Source organism: Gekko japonicus, unplaced genomic scaffold, assembly GCF_001447785.1.
Source record: "Gekko japonicus isolate JY-2015 unplaced genomic scaffold, Gekko_japonicus_V1.1 scaffold5014, whole genome shotgun sequence".
Taxonomy (NCBI): domain Eukaryota; kingdom Metazoa; phylum Chordata; class Lepidosauria; order Squamata; family Gekkonidae; genus Gekko; species Gekko japonicus.
In genome coordinates this window covers 10,920-29,942 of record NW_015164789.1, presented here as the reverse complement: position 1 = coordinate 29,942, position 19,023 = coordinate 10,920, and the positions used below count along the sequence as shown (strand labels likewise).

Sequence of the window (19,023 nt, the reverse complement as noted above, 5' to 3'; positions counted from 1 at the left end):
TTCTTCTTCTTCTTCTTCTTCTTCTTCTTCTTCTTCTTCTTCTTCTTCTTCTTCTTCTTCTTCTTCTTCTTCTTCTTCTTCTTCTTCTTCTTCTTGTGCAACATGCAAAGGGAACAACTTGCACACCTTCCCGCAATGAAACGTGAGAGGTGTTGACGCGGCTAATGCTTGCATATCTTGACATGGGACGTCTGCTAGGCTAAGAAGTCCAGTGTCCACCCAAGGGAACAGCACAGAGGTCAACCGTTCGTGATATCGTGGATTATATGCAACAGCAATTTGATATATTATTCTTATAGATATTTTTGCATAGTCGTAGCTGTATTCATAGCAATTTTTTGCTGTATACCCCTATGCTGTGAAGACGATTTAAAGGGCCCTTCAGCTGATAAGCAGGAAGCCCGTGGCCCGCCAATCAGCTGGAAGGCCCTGTAAATTTTGCAAGAGGGAAGGATAGGGGCATGCGCTACCCCTGCTTCTTCTCGAAAGCATTTAAAATGATCCTTTTGGAAAGAAGCGGGGGGCCTTTAAGAATGGAAGGGGCTTTAAGGAAGGGGGCCAGTTTAAGGAAGGAGAGCCAGTTTGGTGTAGCGGTTAAGTGCACGGACTCTAATCTGGGAGAACCGGGTTTGAGTCCCCACTCCTCCACGTGCACCTGCTGATGTGTCCTTGGGTCAGTCACAAGCTCTGGCAAAGCTGTCCTTGAAAAAGAGCAGTTTCTGTCAGAGCTCTCTCAGCCCCACCCACCTCACAGGGTGTCTGTTGTGGGGAGGGGAAGGGAAAGGAGTTTGTAAACCGCTCTGATACTCCAAGTGAAGGGCGGGTTATAAATCCAATCTCTTCTTCTTCTTCTTCTTAAGGACGGGGGCAGGGCCCCCAATAGGCCCACTGTGGCTATGGGCCCAAGAGTACCCCAACGGGCTTTGGTCCCCATTTCCTCCTATCTTCTTTCTCTGCCCCCCTTTACCTACTTCTGTTGTCCCTCTTCCGTTAGGCCTTTACGTCATCTACCACTCTCCTTTCCCTCGTTCTTCTTTTCCCTTTTCTGTTTTTCCCAGGCCTAACTTTCCTCTCATTGGAATCGATCCCTGGTTTATCCATGCCAGGAATTACATGGAAGACCTGGAGGTGGTAGAATGGATCATGACACTTCAGTCAACAGGGTTTTATCTTCAAATATCCCTTTGAGTAAAAAACCCCTATCCACACACTGAAAACGAGCACAACGGAGAGGAAACATCTGCTGCCCACCCCTCTTTGCTTGTTGTGGTGGTTTTTCTGATTGCAGAGATTTTTGAACATAGTGGGACATGCCACAATGTGTTCTTCTACCCACAGTTTGAAGTGGTACGGTCCATTCTTCCACCTCAGTCCTGGAAGCAGGCAGACATTAACAGTGCAATCATATGCAGAGTACTCCACTCTAAGCCCACCAGATTCAATGGGCTTAGTCTGGAGTGACTCTTTATGGGACTGCAGTGGAGCTGCAAGGCCGGCGGCGGCGGCCGGGACCGTTGGGGGCGGGGTGTGTGGCCTTATGACACACTTCCGGTGATGTCAGGGGGTGTGGCCTTATGACACACTTCCGGTGATGTCAGGGGGTGTGGCATATACTAATGAGTTATGCTAAGGAGTTCCCCTAGCTCTTTTTCTACAAAACGAACCCTGTGTGTGTGTAAAGTACCGTCAAGTCATAGCCAACTTATGGTGACCCTGAAGGGTTTTCAAGGCAAGAGACATAAAGAGGTGGTTTGCCATTGCTTTTCTTTGCATTGTGACCCTGGAATTCCTTGGTGGTCTCCAAATGCTAACCAGGGCTGATCCTGCTTAGCTTCTGAGATGTATACATCAAAGAATCACCCTGAAAATGGCTACAACTCTGCAAAAATATTTATAAGAATAACATATCACATTGCCGTTGCATATAATCCACAATATCACGATAAGAAGCATGTACATCCACTGCTAACCAAACAAAAGATAACACAGTCTCTAATTGTTGATAACCCTAATAAATAAAGATAACACAGTCTCTAGTTGGTAACACTAATAAATCATTTTATTAGTGTTACCAATACTAATAACCACTAATAAATAAAGATAACACAATCTCTAATTGTTGGTATTGTATTGATTGTTTTAATCTGTTTTTATGTATTGGCTTACGCCCTATTTGTGAGCCTCCCTGAGCCCGCTTGCAGAGAGGGTAAGCTATACATTAAAATAATAAAATAAATAAATAGAGTTATCTTTTATTTGGTTAGTAGTGGATGTACATGCTTCTTGTTGTGATATTGTGGATTATATGCAATGGCAATTTGATATATTATTCTTATAGATATTTTTGCATAGTCGTAGCTGTATTCATAGCAATTTTTTGCTGTATACCCCTATGCTGTGAAGCCTTATTGTTAAACTAGCCTCTGAGAGGTGACATGATCAGGCTAGCGTGGGTCATCCAGGTAAGGGTAGATAGAGTGTTGTGTTAGTCCGTTATATATATTGATTATTCCAACCTCATTTTAAAAAACGGACAGCTCATTGGGAGCAGAGCTCGTCCATGTTGAAATACCTGTTTCACTAATGTAGTAAAAATCAGAGCAAGCATGGTTGTCTTGTGTTTCCAGTTTTTAGGCTGCAAAACAAAACCCTGCAAATATGGCCGCTATATTTTTGTTCAATGATTACTGCTTCTCCTGCCCTCCCCCCTGAAAGCGAGATGGTCTAGAAGCAGGGGGAAGGCATGCTCTGCTCTGCCATTTGGCTTAATGCTGCCATTTTATTTTATTTCCCCTCCCCCACAGCCAACTCTTATTTGGTTATGAATTTTTGGGATTCGATCACAAAGAGGAGAATGTCTGGATTGCATGCTGAGGCAGAATTGCATTTGGCTGTTGCATGAATGGTTCAGAAAGCTTCTTCCAATTCAATTGTGCATACCCTGGAGGCAAAAGTCAGATCTCCACTACCCCTCTTGGTATCTTACTCTGAGATAATGTGCGTACCCTGGAGGCAAAAGTCAGATCTCCACTACCCCTCTTGGTATCTTACTCTGAGATAATGTGCGTACCCTGGAGGCAAAAGTCAGATCTCCGCTTCCCCTCTCCGTATCTTACTCTAATATAACTCAGCAATATTTAGAAACATGGTGGAGAAATATCCCTTGAGAACCATGCGTTACATCTTGGAGACATTCTAAGCCACAGTGAGATTGATCTCTTTAAGGGGTGGGACCATGGCTTGATGTTAGAGTACCTGTGTTGCAAGCAGAAGGTCCCAGGTTCGGTACCCAGCATCTCCAGTTAAAAGGGTCAGGTAGTAGCTGGTGTGAAAGACTTTAATGGGCCAGTAGACAATATTGAGCTTGATAGACTAATGCTCTGAATCAGCAGAACACAGCTTCCTATGACATATGGATGTCTCCGTGACAGAGGCATCATACCATACAATGATTGGAAACAGGGGTCATTTCCTGCAGGAGCGGAGCTCCGGCAGTAAAGAGCCCAGGGGGTGGGGACATGAAACAAGCCCCACCCCCTGCTCCCAGGGGCCCTCAGTCGGAGCAAGAAGCAGCTAGGTAAGTTGCAGAGCTGGCCCCCCGGTCCAAAACAGTCCAGTGGCACCCTTAAGACCAAGTTTTATTCAGGTACAAGCTCTCCCTCCTCTGTGAGGACAGATCTCCACGTCCCCCCCCCCAATAGCTGGCAATCTAAAAGTCCAGTGGTGCCTGAGCAGTGGGTGTTGCCTTCTGACACACTTCCGGTGATGTCAGGGGGTGTGGCATATGCAAATGAGTTATGTTAATGAGTTATGCTAATGAGCTTCTGCACCTCTTTTTCTACGAAATGACCCCTGATTGGAAAAGCTACTGGGCAATTCAGGAACAGGTCGGTTTCTGAAGCGGCTGTATATGGAGTTCATTTCTTAACACAGTCACGGCATCCAGAACCAGAACCAGCAGGTTGAAATTAAATCAAAACCAGAACCGATGAGTTGAAATTAAATTAAAAGTGCTAAACCTTAGGAAGAACTTCCTGACCGTTAGAGTCAGTGGAACAGGCTTCCTCGGGAGGTGGTGGGCTCTCCTTCTTTGGGGGTTTTCAAACACAGGCTAGATGGCCATCTGACAGCAGTGCTGGTTCTGTGAACTTGGGCAGACCATGGGGGGAGTTAGATCAGTGCTTAGTTCTCGTGGCCCTTTCTCAGACACCCAGGGAAATGCCGATTGCCACATTGGGGTCGGGGAACAATTTTTCTCCAGGCCAGTTTGTCATCTTCTGGGCATGGAACAGGGTCACGGGGGGGGGGTGATGGGGAGGTATTTGTGAATCTCCTGCATTGTGCAGGGGGTTGGACTAGATGACCCTGGAGGTCCCTTCCAACTCTATGATTCTATCCTACCAAAAGAGAGAACAAAAGTCACCTAACACTTTGGAGAACAGGGGCTACTAGCTTTATACCTCAGTCATATCTCAAATCCATGTGTTCGCTTCACAGTAATTGTATGAATGCCAGTTTATGCATGCCCAGTCCAAAATGGGATGGGCATTGGCATGTTGAATTGTAGTTTGGACTTATGGTGGAATACCCCTGCAAAAAACAAAACAAAACATGGTTTTCCTCTGGGAAAAATATGGAAATACCCAAGCTTTCCACTGAACTGAACCAATTCCACTGAATCTTCTGTGTTGCATCCCAGAATCTAGTTAGACAAATATGTGTCGCAATACCAAGAACTGGTGACTTCATGTGGCCTGTCAAGTGTAATAATAAGTTGGTGTGATCCGGCATGCTGGTTGCAGTAGTGAGATTTGCAGAGGTGTTTTCCAATTCACAGTCCATGTTTCCTGTTGCTGGGGCAACAAGGGGGGACCGAACACATAGCTGGAAGTGAAGTAAGAAGAAAGACTACTTTGTTGAATGGGAACCATTCCAACTGTGGCCCCGGCACTTAGGTGAAATGCATTAACAACCAAAAAAGGCATCATTTAAACTTTGCCAGCATGCAAATCATATTGTTTGGCATAGTTTAGCATTCCAAATGTATAAATACTTTCGTTTTCCACAACAAAAATTACAAATGCACTCAATTCTAAGGAGAGAGAATGAGAGAGCGTCAAACTGCTGCAACTGATGCTACCTTAGCAAATGTATCTTATTTTTTGCCATCTGAGAGCGCGTAATGATTGAGAACAAGATACACAAGTCTTGTAATCAAGAAAAAGAAGGGTGTTACTTGGATAGAAACGGTCTCATACAGTCACGGTAGGATTTGCAGGATATTTGGATACTGAGTTAAAGTTGTTTTTTTTTTAAAAAAAATGAGCTATTCAGTAGTGTATCTTCATGCAAATTATAACTTGCTGTGGACAAAGTTAGTTGCATATGAACAATATCCTTGTAAATACTGTGTACGTCTACAGTATATAATGGAATGACCATAACCGAATGCTGTAGTTTTACATAAAAGTCTTCATGCTGCACTTACTGAACAAAGCCATTGTCTTGAAAAGCTCGTTCCAAAAGAGAAAATATTGCATAGGATGGTTTTTTCACTGCTCCCTAAAAAAGTCGATTTTTTTTCCAATTGAAAAATTGAGGAAAGTGGTTTTTTTGGGGTGACACACTTTTTTGTTGCTGCTGATTTTCTGGGCCTTCACGTCTGTAGTCCTAGGCAGCTCATGAGGCTAATTGTACCTGAGCCCATACATTTGGTTTAGAATCTTTGTAATACAGTGTGGCTTGGATGCATTGGGGGAGAATAATTGCACCCTGTCTAGAAGAACCACACATTCTGGTACAAAGTCCAGTTGGGGCATCATTCAAGAGGATCCCTCTTGAGAGATCCAGTTTGGTGTAGTGGTTAGGAGTGTGGACCACTGTTTCCTCTAAGCTGAGTTAGTGTGAGCTAGCTCACAGTTTTCTAGCCTCCGGCTCACACATTTTTGTCTTCGCTCAGGAAGGAGGGCTCCAGAGCACACTAATTTCTGCAGTAGCGAAATTGCTCACTCACGACTTTAATGCCAGTAGTTCACAAAGCAGACTTTTTGCTCACAAGACTCCACAGCTTAGAGGGAACATTGGTGTCGACTCTAATCTGGGAGAACCGGGTTTGAGTCCCCACTCCTCCACATGCAGCTGTTGGTGTGACCTTCATTCAGTCATAAGTTCTTTCAGAGCTATTCTCTCAAGGGCAGTTCTCGAGAGAGCTCTCTCAGCCCCACCTACCTCACAGGGTGTCTGTTGTGGGGAGGGGAAAGGAAAGGGATTGTAAGCTGCTCTGACACTCCTTTGGGTAGTGAAGGGCAGGGTATAAACCCAATCTCTTATTCTTCTCATGCTCACATGTTTCCCGTGGCAATTTGGGACTCTGTTCCAGCATGTCCTTTTGCTTTACTTCTCACAGGCATTTATCATTTTAATGAAAGTACCTCCTTACCACCAGCAGGGGGTGCGGGGCCACCAAATTAGTTGATAGAGGAGGGCTGGAACTACATTATGGATAGCTGGAACAAAGCTGCAGCCGGTGGATTCGATAAGCCTGGTGGGTAGTTTACTCCAGGGCCTAATTGCTTACAGCAATCCATCCAAAAAGTATCAGCGCAACACACTTGTTCAAAGCCCTAACAAAATATTAGTCCATCCAATGACATTTTTGCATTTAATCAGTGGAAGCTTTCATTGCATCTTGCCATTCTTGCTGCCCCGTAAAGGAGATGTCTTGGGGAAGAGCCATAGATGAATACTAGAGTACACGCATTCATTAACTAACAATTAGAAAAGCCAGGGGATCCTAAGTTTGTCCAGTAAAAGAGCAAAAATGTCAGTCTGGTTGATGTGGATTGGGTAATGGTGCAGTTTTGTGTCAAGTGGTGTAACTCTCTGAAACTGGTCAACTCTGAAACTGGTCAACTCAAAATCAGGCAATCAGAACTCAGTAGAGAGTCAATTAAGATTCCTTTGGCCAGTTGACGTATGTGTGGAGCAAAAATGGTACTTCTTCCCTTGAACCAGTGACATAACCAGAGGTCATTTCGGGGGGGATCGCAGTTCCCCTGGGTGAGGTATGGGGGCGGGGCACATGACGAAGCCCCGCCCCCTGTTTCTGGCCGCCCCGCTTCCGGCCCTCATTCAGCCAGGAGGAGGCAGGAGAAGAGGGAGGGTAAGTTGCTTCCTCCCTGCCTCTCCCCACCCCTGCCTGCCTGGGGCCAGGGAGGGCCTTCGCGGGGCTTCCTTGCACTCCCGCCGGCCTTGCAGGTCTACTGCCGAGCCCCTTATGGGGCTCGGCAGTGGAGCTGCAAGGCCGGCGGCGGTGGCCGGGACCGTTGGGGGCGGGGTGTGTGGCCTTATGACACACTTCTGATGATGTCAGGGGGTGTGGCCTTATGACACACTTCCGGTGATGTCAGAGAGTGTGGCATATGCTAATGAGTTATGCTAATGAGTTCCCCTAGCTCTTTTTCTACGAAACGATCCCTGGACATAACCAAGGCTAACAAGTGGCTTTACCATGCAGGGCACTCCAGGATGTGGTTCTACTTCAGATCAAGAATCCAAGCCGCCTCAGAGTTGGGTGGGACCTTCATAAAGTTAGACCAGGAATCCCCAACCTTGTTGAACCTGTAGGCATTTTTTTTTTAATTGAGAACTGGTAGAAGGCCCGACAACATACTTGGCCACCATAGGGGCTGAGTCCAATCACAAATGTTGGGAGGTTCCACAAAATGTTCAGAGCCAAGCCGATGACAAATGCCACTGTCCGGGTGTTCCCTGCAGATGGGAAAGCAATGCCTCCTGAGCTCTTCCAAAGTATCTTCTACTCCAGGGAAGTGGAGAAAAGCCAGGATTGGCTCTTGGTTTTGGGGAAGACATGTTTTGGTAAAGAAGGAAGTGGGCACCAGGAAACACACTGGTGGGCACCTTGGCACCCTCAGGAACCACATCAGGGACCACTGAATGAGAGAATGTGTAGCCTTGTTTCAGGACCATAACCTTCTGCGGGGAGGACCTGCCTTCATACCACTGATGTTGTTATAGGGATGCTCAGTAGATGAGCTCGGTGTTATCTGGCCTGCTGTTGGTATCTTACTGGGGACAATCTGATGCTACCTGCTGTGGTCACGGTACTCTACACCAAAAGCTTCAGAAATATCGCTGACTGTTATGCCCTCCTTCGTAGCATTCTTGATGTATGTTTTATACTTTGGGGTATATCGCATTAGGCACTGTTGAAATACAGCTTGGCATTAGTCTACATCCGACGAGGGGGGAAAAAATGATCCCTTTTCCTTATTTTTTTAGCCAAAAGCTGGGTCTCTTGGATCGGGTTCGTGGTACCAATACTAAAGGAAAGCTATTTACCCCTCTGAATGTAGATGCAATTGAAGAAAGCCCTTCTAAAGAGCCTAAGACTGTTGCCTTGAATAATAGGGAGCGTTTTCGTACCGCGTTCCGAATGAAAGCGTACGCATTCTGGCAAACCTCTGAAGGTAAATGGTCTTCCGCTTGTCTTTTTCTCTTTTCCCAAGTCTCCCGCCGACTAGAGTCGAGATGAACCAGTGCATGATTCTTAAATTTAGCTAAAGTTCTGATATGTCCCCCTGGGCTTCTGAATGTTAGGATTTTCATGTTCTGGTTTTAAAATGTGGTTTTTGAGGGGCAGTAAAGAAGTCAGTACTGCGGTGGCTCAAGTGGTTGAGACGCTGAACTGCAGGCTGTGGAAGGTCAGCAGTTCAGCAGTTCGAGACCCGAGTGTGCCGCATGACGGAGTGAGCTCCCGTCTCTAGTTCCAGCTCCTGCCAACCTAGCAGTTCAAAAGCAATAAATTGCAAGTAGATAAATAGGTACCACTTCGGTGGGAAGGTAACAGCGTTCCGTGCGCCTTGGTATTTAGTCATGCCGGCCACATGACCACGGAAACTTCTTCAGACAGCGCTGGCTCTTCGGCTTTGAAGCGGAGATGAGCACCACAACCCTAGAGTCAGATTCGACTGGCTTTCGAGCAAGGGAACCTTTACCTTTACCTAAAGAAGTCAGAGGGGCTGTGGTGGCTCAAGTGTTAAGATGCTGAACTGCAGACCAGAAGGTCGATAGTTCAGCAGTTCAAGACCCGAGTGCCGCATGACAGAGTGAGCACCCCTCCCTGGCCCCAGGTCCTGCCAACCTAGCCGTTCGAAAGCAAGATATTGCAAGTAAATAAATAGGTACCGTTTCGGTGGGAAGGTAACAGCATTCCGTGCACCTTGGAATCTAGTCATGCCAGCCACATGACCACGGAAATGTCTTTGGACAGCGCTGGCTCTTCGGCTTGAAAACAGAGATGAGCACCATGTCCCTAGAATCGGATTTGACTGGCTTTCAAGCAAGGGAAACCTTTACCTAAAGAAGTCAGGTCTTTGACTAAAGTCTCAGCCCGTTTGGCATCCCGTTTGTTCTTAATACAAACATGGTTTTGAACGATTGGAATGGAATGTGGGACACGTATCCAGGGCACAGTTCTGTGTTCCATCTTGGAATACCCGCCTGACCCCCAGATGCCCGGCTAGATCCAGCCAGCTTTTACCCTCAGCAGCACCCGGCTTCCTTCCTTATTGCCGATTCCCTCCCTGTCACTCATAGCATCCCCAGCATAGTTTTTTTTTTTTTAATGACCAATGAGAACACTCTCCTCTAGGGTTACCAGCCCCCACATCCGGGTGGGGGTCCCCGCACTTTGGGGGGGGGCGCCAGTCCACTGTCATCCAACTGGCTGGCAGGGGAAAACCCTGCCCCCAAGCCCCACTCCCAAGCCAGGGCCACCCCTCTCCCTCCCCTCCTGCAGAGATTTAAAGGCCTTCAGCTGATCGGTGGGGAGTCTGTGGCCCGCCAATCAGCTGGAGGGCCCTTTAAATCTTCCAGCAGGGAGGGAGAGGGGCTGTCACTGGCTACAGCTCCAATAACAAAAAGACCATTTAAATGTTATTTTTGTGAGCAGGGTGGGGACAGCGGTATGCAGGGCTGATTTCCGAGTGGCGATTCCCTGCCCCCCCTGGAACGCCCCCCCCAATCCCCCCACTGGAGTGAGGAGGGAACCGGGCAACCGTACTCTCCTCCCTTTTTTTACCGATCAAAAACCTGGTTGTCTCCAACCCACTGTTTTCAAAGGAGGAAGGGAAATGCAAAACACAATGCAATGGGATATGTGGTTAAGGGGCTGGTGGCTTCCACATTTGTGGGGGCCTGGGATCCCCCGCCTCCAGGTCTCGCTGCCTGTTATTGCTTGAAGCAGGGGTGGGAGAAATTTATTTATTTATTTAAAATATGGGCTCATGTACTTATCAGAAGTGGAGGTGCGGTGGCTGAAGTGGTTAAGACGCTGAGCTGCAGGCTGTGGAAGGTCATTAGTTCAGCAGTTCGAGACCCGGGTGCCGCATGATGGACTGAGCTCCCATCTCTAGTTCCAGCTCCTGCCAACCTAGCAGTTCGAAAGCAAGAAATTGCAAGTAGATAAATAGGTACCACTTCGGTGGGAAGGCAACAGTGTTCCGTGCGCCTTGGTGTTTAGTCATGCCAGCCACATGACCACGGAAACGTCTGCGGACAGCGCTGGCTCTTCGGCTTGGAAACGGCGATGAGCACCGCAACCCTAGAGTCAGACTCGACTGGCTTTCGAGCAAGGGAGACCTTTACCTTTACCTTACTCATCAGAAAGTCTTACCAGAAGTGACAAAAGGTAGTTCTAGGAATTGCCAGGAACTGAGGAACATTTGGGAGACAAAATTAAAGCTCTAATCGTGCAACATGGGGTGTACAATAAGGGCCTGGAGAGAGGCTCAGGATCATACCCACTGGTTCCTCCTAGACCTCTAGGCACGCTTCAGAACTTCTGAACAGAAGCTACACTGCCTGTACATGTAATTCCCCCCCCCCATATGCTCAGTGTACACTCCCCTGAATCTAATATCAAGAGCATTCAGCATACATTAACATTGTTCTTTTCACTTCTGTTTCTGGGTGCTTGCCCCCACTTTTTTAGATGCTGGAACTGGGGATCCTCTGGCAGACGACAGAGGGTACGGCAGTGAGTTCCTCACTGAAGACATGATCCCCACTCTGAAGGCAGTCATCCGAGCTGTCAGGTAAATTTTGTGTATGTTGTCCTTTCGGGTTGCATTAGGGTTGCCGTCCCCCCAATGGGGGCAGGGTGTCCCTCGATTTCGGGGGGGGGGTCCCCCAATCTGCCGCCAGCCAGCTAGCTGGTGGGGGAGCCCTGCCCCCAAAGAGCCCTGTCGCACCTGATGTGCTCAGCGCAGTGACATCTGGTCACCACACCTTTAAAAGGATATTATAGCTTTGGGAAAAGTGCAGAAAAGGGCGACTCGAATGATAAAAGGGTTGGAACACTTTCCCTATGAGGAAAGGTTAAGGCGCTTGGGGCTCTTTAGCTTGGAGAAACGACGACTGAGGGGGTGACATGATTGAGGTTTATAAGATTATGCATGGGAAAGAGCAGGTAGAGAAAGAGGTACTTTTCTCCCTCTCTCACAATACAAGAACTCGTGGGCACTCCATGAAATTGCTGAGCGGTCGGGTTAGAACGGATAAAAGGAAGTCCTTCTTCACCCAAAGAGTGATTAACACTTGGAATTCACTGCCACAGGAAGTGGTGGCGGCTACAAGCATGGACGGCTTCAAAAGGGAATTAGATAGGCATATGGAGCAGAGGTCCATCAGTGGCTATTAGCCACAAGGTAGAGATAGGGACTCTGGGGCAAGTGATGCTCTGTCATCTTGGTGCTTGGGGGGGTCAACAGTGGGAGGGCTTCTAATGTCCTGGCCCCACTGGTGGACCTCCTGATGGCACCTGGGTTTTGGCCACTGTGTGACACAGAGTGTTGGACTGGTTGGGCCTTTGGCCTGATCCAACATTGGCGTCTCTTATGTTCTTATGTTCATCACCCAGAGGGGACACCATCGCGCCAGGCACATCACAGGGGGGGACGCTCTAGCATTTGGCTAAAAACTGTATGGTGACCATGGAGCTTTTGGCCAAATGCCAGGGCACCCTCCCCCGTGATCTGCCTAGCACAATTCTGGAACGTCCAGGGGAGCAGGCTGGAGCTCCCCGCAGTGAAAGGTAGGAACCTGTCAACCCTGAGCTGTGTTCTTCAAAGAGCTTCAACCTTCAGGAAGTGAGGTATTGTCAACATTAGGGTGTTCACTGATGGATGCTGGCACTGTGGAGTGAGGACTTTCCAGTATGGAAAAAGTTATCTTTGAAAAAAACGTGAGAGACAGAAATTTCACCTAGCCTCGAACATTATGGAAAGCCCCATCTCCTAGAGAAAGATCCCTCACTTACTTCAAGGGCAAAGTAGGGTACAGCCCAATACGTTTCTATACACACAGTTCACACATTGAGTTGAGAGTCAGCCAATACTGACTAGTTGAGGGCTCTTCTCACCGTATGTGGAAACTAACCGGGAGCTCAGGACAGAGTGCCTGCTTCTCCCTTTCCCAGTTTATTCTCACAACAACCCTGTGTATAGGCTAGCCCAGGGGTCATTTCGTAGAAAAAGAGGTGCAGGAGCTCATTAGCATAGCTCATTAGCATAATTTATTTGCATACACCACACCCCCTGACATCACCAGAAATGTGTCAGAAGGCAACACCCACCGCTCAGGCTCCACTGGGCTGTTTTGGATTGCGATTTACTGGGGGGGGGGGGGAATGTGCAGATCTGTCCTCACAGAGGAGGGAGAGCTTGTACCTGAATAAAACTTGGTCTTAAAGGTGCCACTGGAATGTTTTGGACTGGGGGGGGCTGGGGGGAGCTCTACAGCTTACCTGGCTGCTTCTTGCTCTGACTGAGGGCTGCTGGGAGCAGGGGGTGGGGCTTGTTGCATGTGCCCGCCCCCTGAGCTTTTTACTGCCGGAGCTCCGCTCCTGTGGGCTCCTGCAAGAAATGACCCCTGGGCTAGCCTGAGATGTGTGACTGGCCCAAGGACACCTAGAAAGCTTCCATGGCAGATGGGGGAGGCCCAGTCTCCCTACATAATACTTACAATGGCCTTTTCTCATTTCTCGCATGTTTCTTTTTCTCACCAGCTCCTCAGATCTAGCCACCAGCAGTGGTGGGAAGGAAAGCGTGGAAGCGTCTTGAGGGTCACCAGTTGCCAACCCTTCCCTTTAGACATTGGGTTGGATACAGTCCATGCCAATAAAGGTTTTGAATTGAATTGGGTTGGATACAGATAGGGCTTTCATTTTCCCTCCAGCGGCAGGGGATCCCCTGCTCCGGCTGTCATTTTTCACTGCCACTCCTGCGGGGAGTGGGGGGAAATTCACTGTTGGGCAACAGTTCTCCCCCATGACAGTCCCCCAATGTCTGCTGGTCGCTAGGCCTTGCCTTTGGTCTGGACCCATCCAGGCCATGCCTGGCGACCGTAGATTCACACTAAGTCGACAGTCCCCACTGCAGACATCCCTCATGTCTTTCCTTAAGGTCCACTATCTCCCAGGAACAGCATTTCATGGAGACCAGTGGGAGGAGAGAGGCAGGAAAGTTCCGTTCTGCCATTGGAAAATTTAGTCCCGATCCAACCCCTTTTCTCCACCAGAACATCCGAGGATTCCCCAGTGATATATGTTGTCTTCTTTTGCCAGGATACTCCAGTTCCGCCTCTATAAGAAAAGATTCAAGGAGACCTTGAGGCCTTATGACGTAAAGGATGTGATAGAGCAGTATTCAGCGGGACATCTAGACATGCTTACCAGAATCAAATACCTTCAAGCAAGGTAAAAGGCTCGCTGTATATCATGGACTAAAATTGCACCGAGCTTTCAAACATATGAGGCTAGCTTGCATTGGATCTGGCCACTGGTGGACCCAATAGAGACCCAAAGTGGCTTACAACATTCGCCTCTTCCATTTAGCCTTGGAATAGGGGGAGGCTAGAAATGGAATGAACAAACGAACGAATGAATGTATGAACAAATGAATGAATGAACAACCGAATGTATGAATGAACGAACAGACTAATGAGCGAGCAAACAAACAAATAGCTGGATGGATGGATGGATGGATGGATGGATGGATGGATGGATGGATGGATGGATGGATGGATGGGTGATGTTCTTTCATCTGGTCCATTTTCTTTCCTTTCAGAATAGATATGATTTTTGCTCCTGGACCACCATCTACTCCCAAACATAAGAAATCTCAAAAGGGAGGGACATTCTCTTACCCTTCGCAGCAACAGTCTCCAAGGTGATGTTATCCTGCTTGTAGTGCATTGGTAACAGACATCAAAGTTTCTGTCCTTTTCTTTCACCCAGTCAATGCCAACAAGATGAAGGCAACAGGTACTGACTATGGGATTCTGCTGCCGTTTAGCTGGGGGGAAACCGCATCAGTGCCAGGCCAGATCTGGAGACTTGATAACCTTTGCACGGCAAAGGAAGTGTGAGCCGACAACTCCCCAGATAGAGGAGTTGTCTCTTTGGTTTTCAAAAGCTGAAGTCCAGCATCATGGGTAACAAGCGATCCGTCAGCAATTGAGTGGAGAACTATGATGAGCAGCAGTTACAGTAGATGGATGTATGCTAGCTAGCCAGTCTGTGATTTTAAGTGTGGGATTTTGATGAGCATCGGACAGCTCATAAAGGAAGCCAGGTAGCTCGTCCAGGTGTTGAGTTGAAGCTGACTTCCTTGGTGCATTGGCGTCGAAAGCAAATTTAGGCTCTTCAACAAGAGAAGGTTTGCTTTTCCAATAGGTAAGATGAGAATGGGTTGCCATAACAAAAGTGATCACCCTTTCCTGTTTTCCACATGTGATCTTGGTTGGGTTATGCCTCTTTGCCATCTCTGTATTCAAGAGCAAATGAACTATTCAGTCTCATGGGTTACAGAGACGTGTCTGAATTGCCCACTTCCTCTGGAGGCTGGCCCGGACCTGGATCGCTCAGGCTAGCCTGATCTTATCTGACCTTGGAAGCTAAGCAGAATCAGCCCGGGTTAGTACTTGGATGGGAGATCACCAAGGAAATCCAAGGTTGCTACGCAGAGGCAGGCAATAGCAAACCACCTCTCTTGCATCGAAAACCCGACAGACACCATAAGTTGGCTGTGACTTGATGGCACTTTTCATAGCCACCACTAGAGGCTGATTGGAAAGACGTGAGGCCTGAAGAGTGAATCATGCACTATCTGAACAAATTCTTTGGTTTACAGGATTTTTTGGTTTATTTAAATAATTTATCTGCTTCTAGGAACTGGCAAATCTATCACTGCACACAACACAAGTATGCCCGAGCATACAGTGTGGGAATTACTGAGCTAGGCTTGCCAAGTCCCCCCGGGGGGCGGGGAAAACCCCGCCCCAGAGGCCCGTTCCCCACCACCGCGGATCGGGCCCCGGGGGGAACTCCACCCCGACGTGCACATCACCTGGAAGTGACGTGACCACGCTGGGCACCCTGGGGGCGGGGCCACGGTCATCCGAGGGAAAACTCTATGGTTTTCCCTCGGATGGTCGTGGCCCCGCCCCCAGCGTGCCCGGCATGCCCACATCACTTCCGGGTGACATGGATGCGGCGTGCGCGCTCCAGCCGCAAGCCGGGAGTCCCTTGCTGCAGCTCAGTTCTCACTTGGCAACCGTATACTGAGCTGACTTGTTTTGTGTTTTCAGTGGGGAAGAGTGTAAATGTTAGTTAAGCCTAACTGATGCACCCGCAAGCTGGCCTAGTTGCAGTTCAGTTGGACACGAAGTGCGATAGCCTTTGGTGTCTGCACCACTGAATCAGGGGGTTAGGAAGGGCAAAAACCGTGGGGTCCAAACAGACATACAAACTTCAGCATCGCGTATCTCCTTTTGCAAATAGGTGTCCCTAACCTGCGGTGTCCGTTATCAGTGAGGTGGAAATATTCATGGAGAGAATAGGGAGGGTTTTGCATACCCCTAAACTGGACCATTCTTCACTTTTAGGAATGAGCCGTACATAGCCAAAGCATCCACAGTAGATCCCGAAGACCAAAGTATGATGGGAAAATTCGTCAGAGTCGAAAGACAGGTACAGATTCTCAGGCTCTTGGTGTTAATTTTTTCCTCCCCTTTGGAGTTTTGTATCATTTTTGTACTGATAATCAGCTTCAGTTGTGATCGGCTGCTTACAGTGCAATCCCTAACAGAGTTACGTCTTTCTAAGTCCATTGGCTTCAGTGGACTTGAAAAGATGTGACTCTCCTGCGTATTGAATCCAGACTTCTCTGAAGTTCCATTTCTGTTCCTCTCTGAAGGCTTCGCCGTCACCCCTTACACTTTGCTTCTTTCCAGATGTATAGCGGGCCATAGATGATCCACTACACCAGATGGTTCAGAGCCAGTCATGTTGATGGCTTTAAAATGTATTTGACCAATTTATGGGGAGATAGGTTTGTCAATGCCAGCTAGCCGTCACAATGAGTTATGGAACTCAGTGTCCTCAGGGTAATAAGTTAGGATTCAATCATATGAGGGACACACGAAAGTACGGATAAGAGGAAGTAATTCTTCACCCAAAGAGTGATTAACACTTGGAATTCACTGCCACAGGAGGTGGTGGCGGCTACAAGCATGGACGGCTTCAAAAGGGAATTAGATAAGCATATGGAGCAGAGGTCCATCAGTGGCTATTAGCCACAAGGTATAGATAGGGACTCTGGGGCAAGTGATGCTCTGTCATCTTGGTGCTTGGGGGGGGGGTCAACAGTGGGAGGGCTTCTAATGTCCTGACCCCACTGGTGGACCTCCTGATGGCACTGGTATTTCTGGCCACTGTGTGACACAGAGTGTTGGACTGGATGGGCCTTTGGCCTGATCCAACATTGGCATCTCTTATGTTCTTATGTTCTTAAGTGCAAATAAATCTAAATTTTTGTTGCCAAACACACACCGTATCCTCCTAGCTTCCCTGAATACCCTCTGAGTCCTACTGCCTGCAGCCCCACCCTCCTAGACAGCAGGGTTCCTCTGTAAAGTCCCATCCTCTATGTTCACGTGAGGATGTTCTCCAAATCACAGCAATCAGTACAACTCAGAAGGCAAAAACTCAGAAGGCACTGAGAGCCAAATGTGCAGGACAAATGTGGGGTAGTTCAGTCTATCATCCAACTCTCATATTTGCACAGTCCCACACTTTTTTGAAAAAGTTTAGGGTAATAGACACGTTTCTCCTCTCCTTCATTATACCTCCCACTCCTGTGAGGTTGGTCAGGTTCAGAGAGTGAGTGGTTCAAGGCCACCCAGTGAGCTTCAAGGCAGATGGGGATTTGAACCTGATTCTCCTTGAGCCGAATCCAACCACCGTGCCACAGTGGCTCTTATCTCCACCATGCCTTGCTTGGGAGAAGGTTATAGGGAGACATGTTGTACGGTGACTGTTTATAGAAGTTCGCGGTCCATGCAGTGGAAATTTACCACAAAGAAATGGTAAAAGTGAGAGCCAGTTTGGTGTAGTGGTTAAGTGCGCGGACTCTAATCTGGGAGAACCGGGTTTGATCCCCCAACTCCTCCACTTGCACCTGGCTGGATGACCTTGGGCAAGCCGTAGTTCTGATAAGAGCTGTTCTTGAAAAAGAGCCGTTTCTGTCAAGAGCTCTCTCAGCCCCACCTCCCTCACAGGGTGTCTGTTGTGGGGAGGGGAAGAGAAAGGAGTTTGTAAACAGCTCTGAGACTCCTTTGGGTAGTGAAGGGCGGGGTATAAATCCAATCTCCTCCTCCTCCTCCTCCTCCTCCTTCTCCTCCTCCTCCTCCTCCTCCTCCTCTTCTTCTTCTTCTTCTTCTTCTTCTTCTTCTTCTTCTTCTTCTTCTTCTTCTTCTTCTTCTTCTTCTAAAATAGGGGTGAAATTACCACCTTGTATTGTGAATCTCTGAGGAAAGATGTAAAATTTGGAAGTGAAAACCCCTACCCATTTCCCACCCTACTGGAGAAGCACTTTTTGAATTGTTGGCTAAGAATTGTTGGCTAATAAACCAAATATTTGTTATTCTTTATTCTAACGCTCGTTCTCTTCCAGGTTCATGACATGGGAAAGAAACTGGATTTTTTAGTCGATATGCACATGCAACATGTGGAGCAGCTGCAGGTCCAGGTCACAGAGGTGTGCCCGTCGAAAGATCTTGCATCCCTAGCTGAGGATAACAGATATTCTGAACTGAAGTCCATAATTTACAAATACTCTGAGCCTTCCATTCATGAATTGCCTCCAAGCTTCCACCCAGTTCCCGTGAACAAGGTTCCACCTTTTGGCTTCTCCACACAGGACCGTGGGGGCGGTCCACTTTCATTGCCCTTATGTAGTCAAAACTCTGGTAGGTTGCCGGCCACACCATTCTCGACTTCATACCGTGAGAGGCCGACCGTTTTGCCTATACTTACCTTCATGGACCCTCACGTTTCCTACCAGTCACCTCCAGGAGACTTTCGGAGTCCCCACGCAGAGAGGATCTCTTCAAGACAGAAACACAGCCTAACGAGAGACAGTGATACCCCATTGTCCCTTCTCTCTGTCAACCACGAGGAACTCGAACGTTCACCAAGTGGATTCAGCATCTCCCAAGACAAAGAAGATTTCCCTTTTGGGCCAAATGGTGGGTCAAGTTGGATGAAAGAGAAAAGGTATTTAGCAGAGGGTGAAACGGACACCGATACTGATCCATTTACACCCAGTGGCTCTATGCCTCTGTCGTCAACGGGTGATGGGATTTCTGATTCGGTATGGACCCCTTCAAACAAGCCAGTTTAAAATTCTCCGGGTGGGGTGGGGTGGGGTGGGGTAGGGTGGGGAGTCACTGGCTGGCTTCTTCTCATAATGTAAACATAAACTTTGTATATCTCACTATACGCCCAAAGCTTCCTAGCTCAAAAAACAAAAAACACACACACACCAATGGCTGCACTGCATGCTGGTATTAGTGGTAGTCATTCCGCACCATTTCATACGGCTGATTAAATGCGGTTTTGTTCATGCTGCCAAAACTAAGCAGCTTAGTTTTGAGCACAGT

At 47.9% G+C, this 19,023-nt stretch overlaps 1 protein-coding gene across 1 annotated transcript in view; it reads left to right on the top strand.

Moving 5' to 3' along the window:
* The window catches only part of KCNQ3 (potassium channel, voltage gated KQT-like subfamily Q, member 3), a 52,383-nt gene extending 33,619 nt beyond the window's left edge, over positions 1-18,764 (top strand). Inside the window, 6 exon segments of the mRNA XM_015409736.1 lie at positions 8,302-8,489; positions 11,015-11,117; positions 13,646-13,777; positions 14,148-14,249; positions 15,967-16,051; positions 18,036-18,764. Coding sequence (XP_015265222.1) covers positions 8,302-8,489; positions 11,015-11,117; positions 13,646-13,777; positions 14,148-14,249; positions 15,967-16,051; positions 18,036-18,764 — 1,339 coding nt within the window.
* The last annotated feature ends 259 nt before the right edge of the window (positions 18,765-19,023 follow it).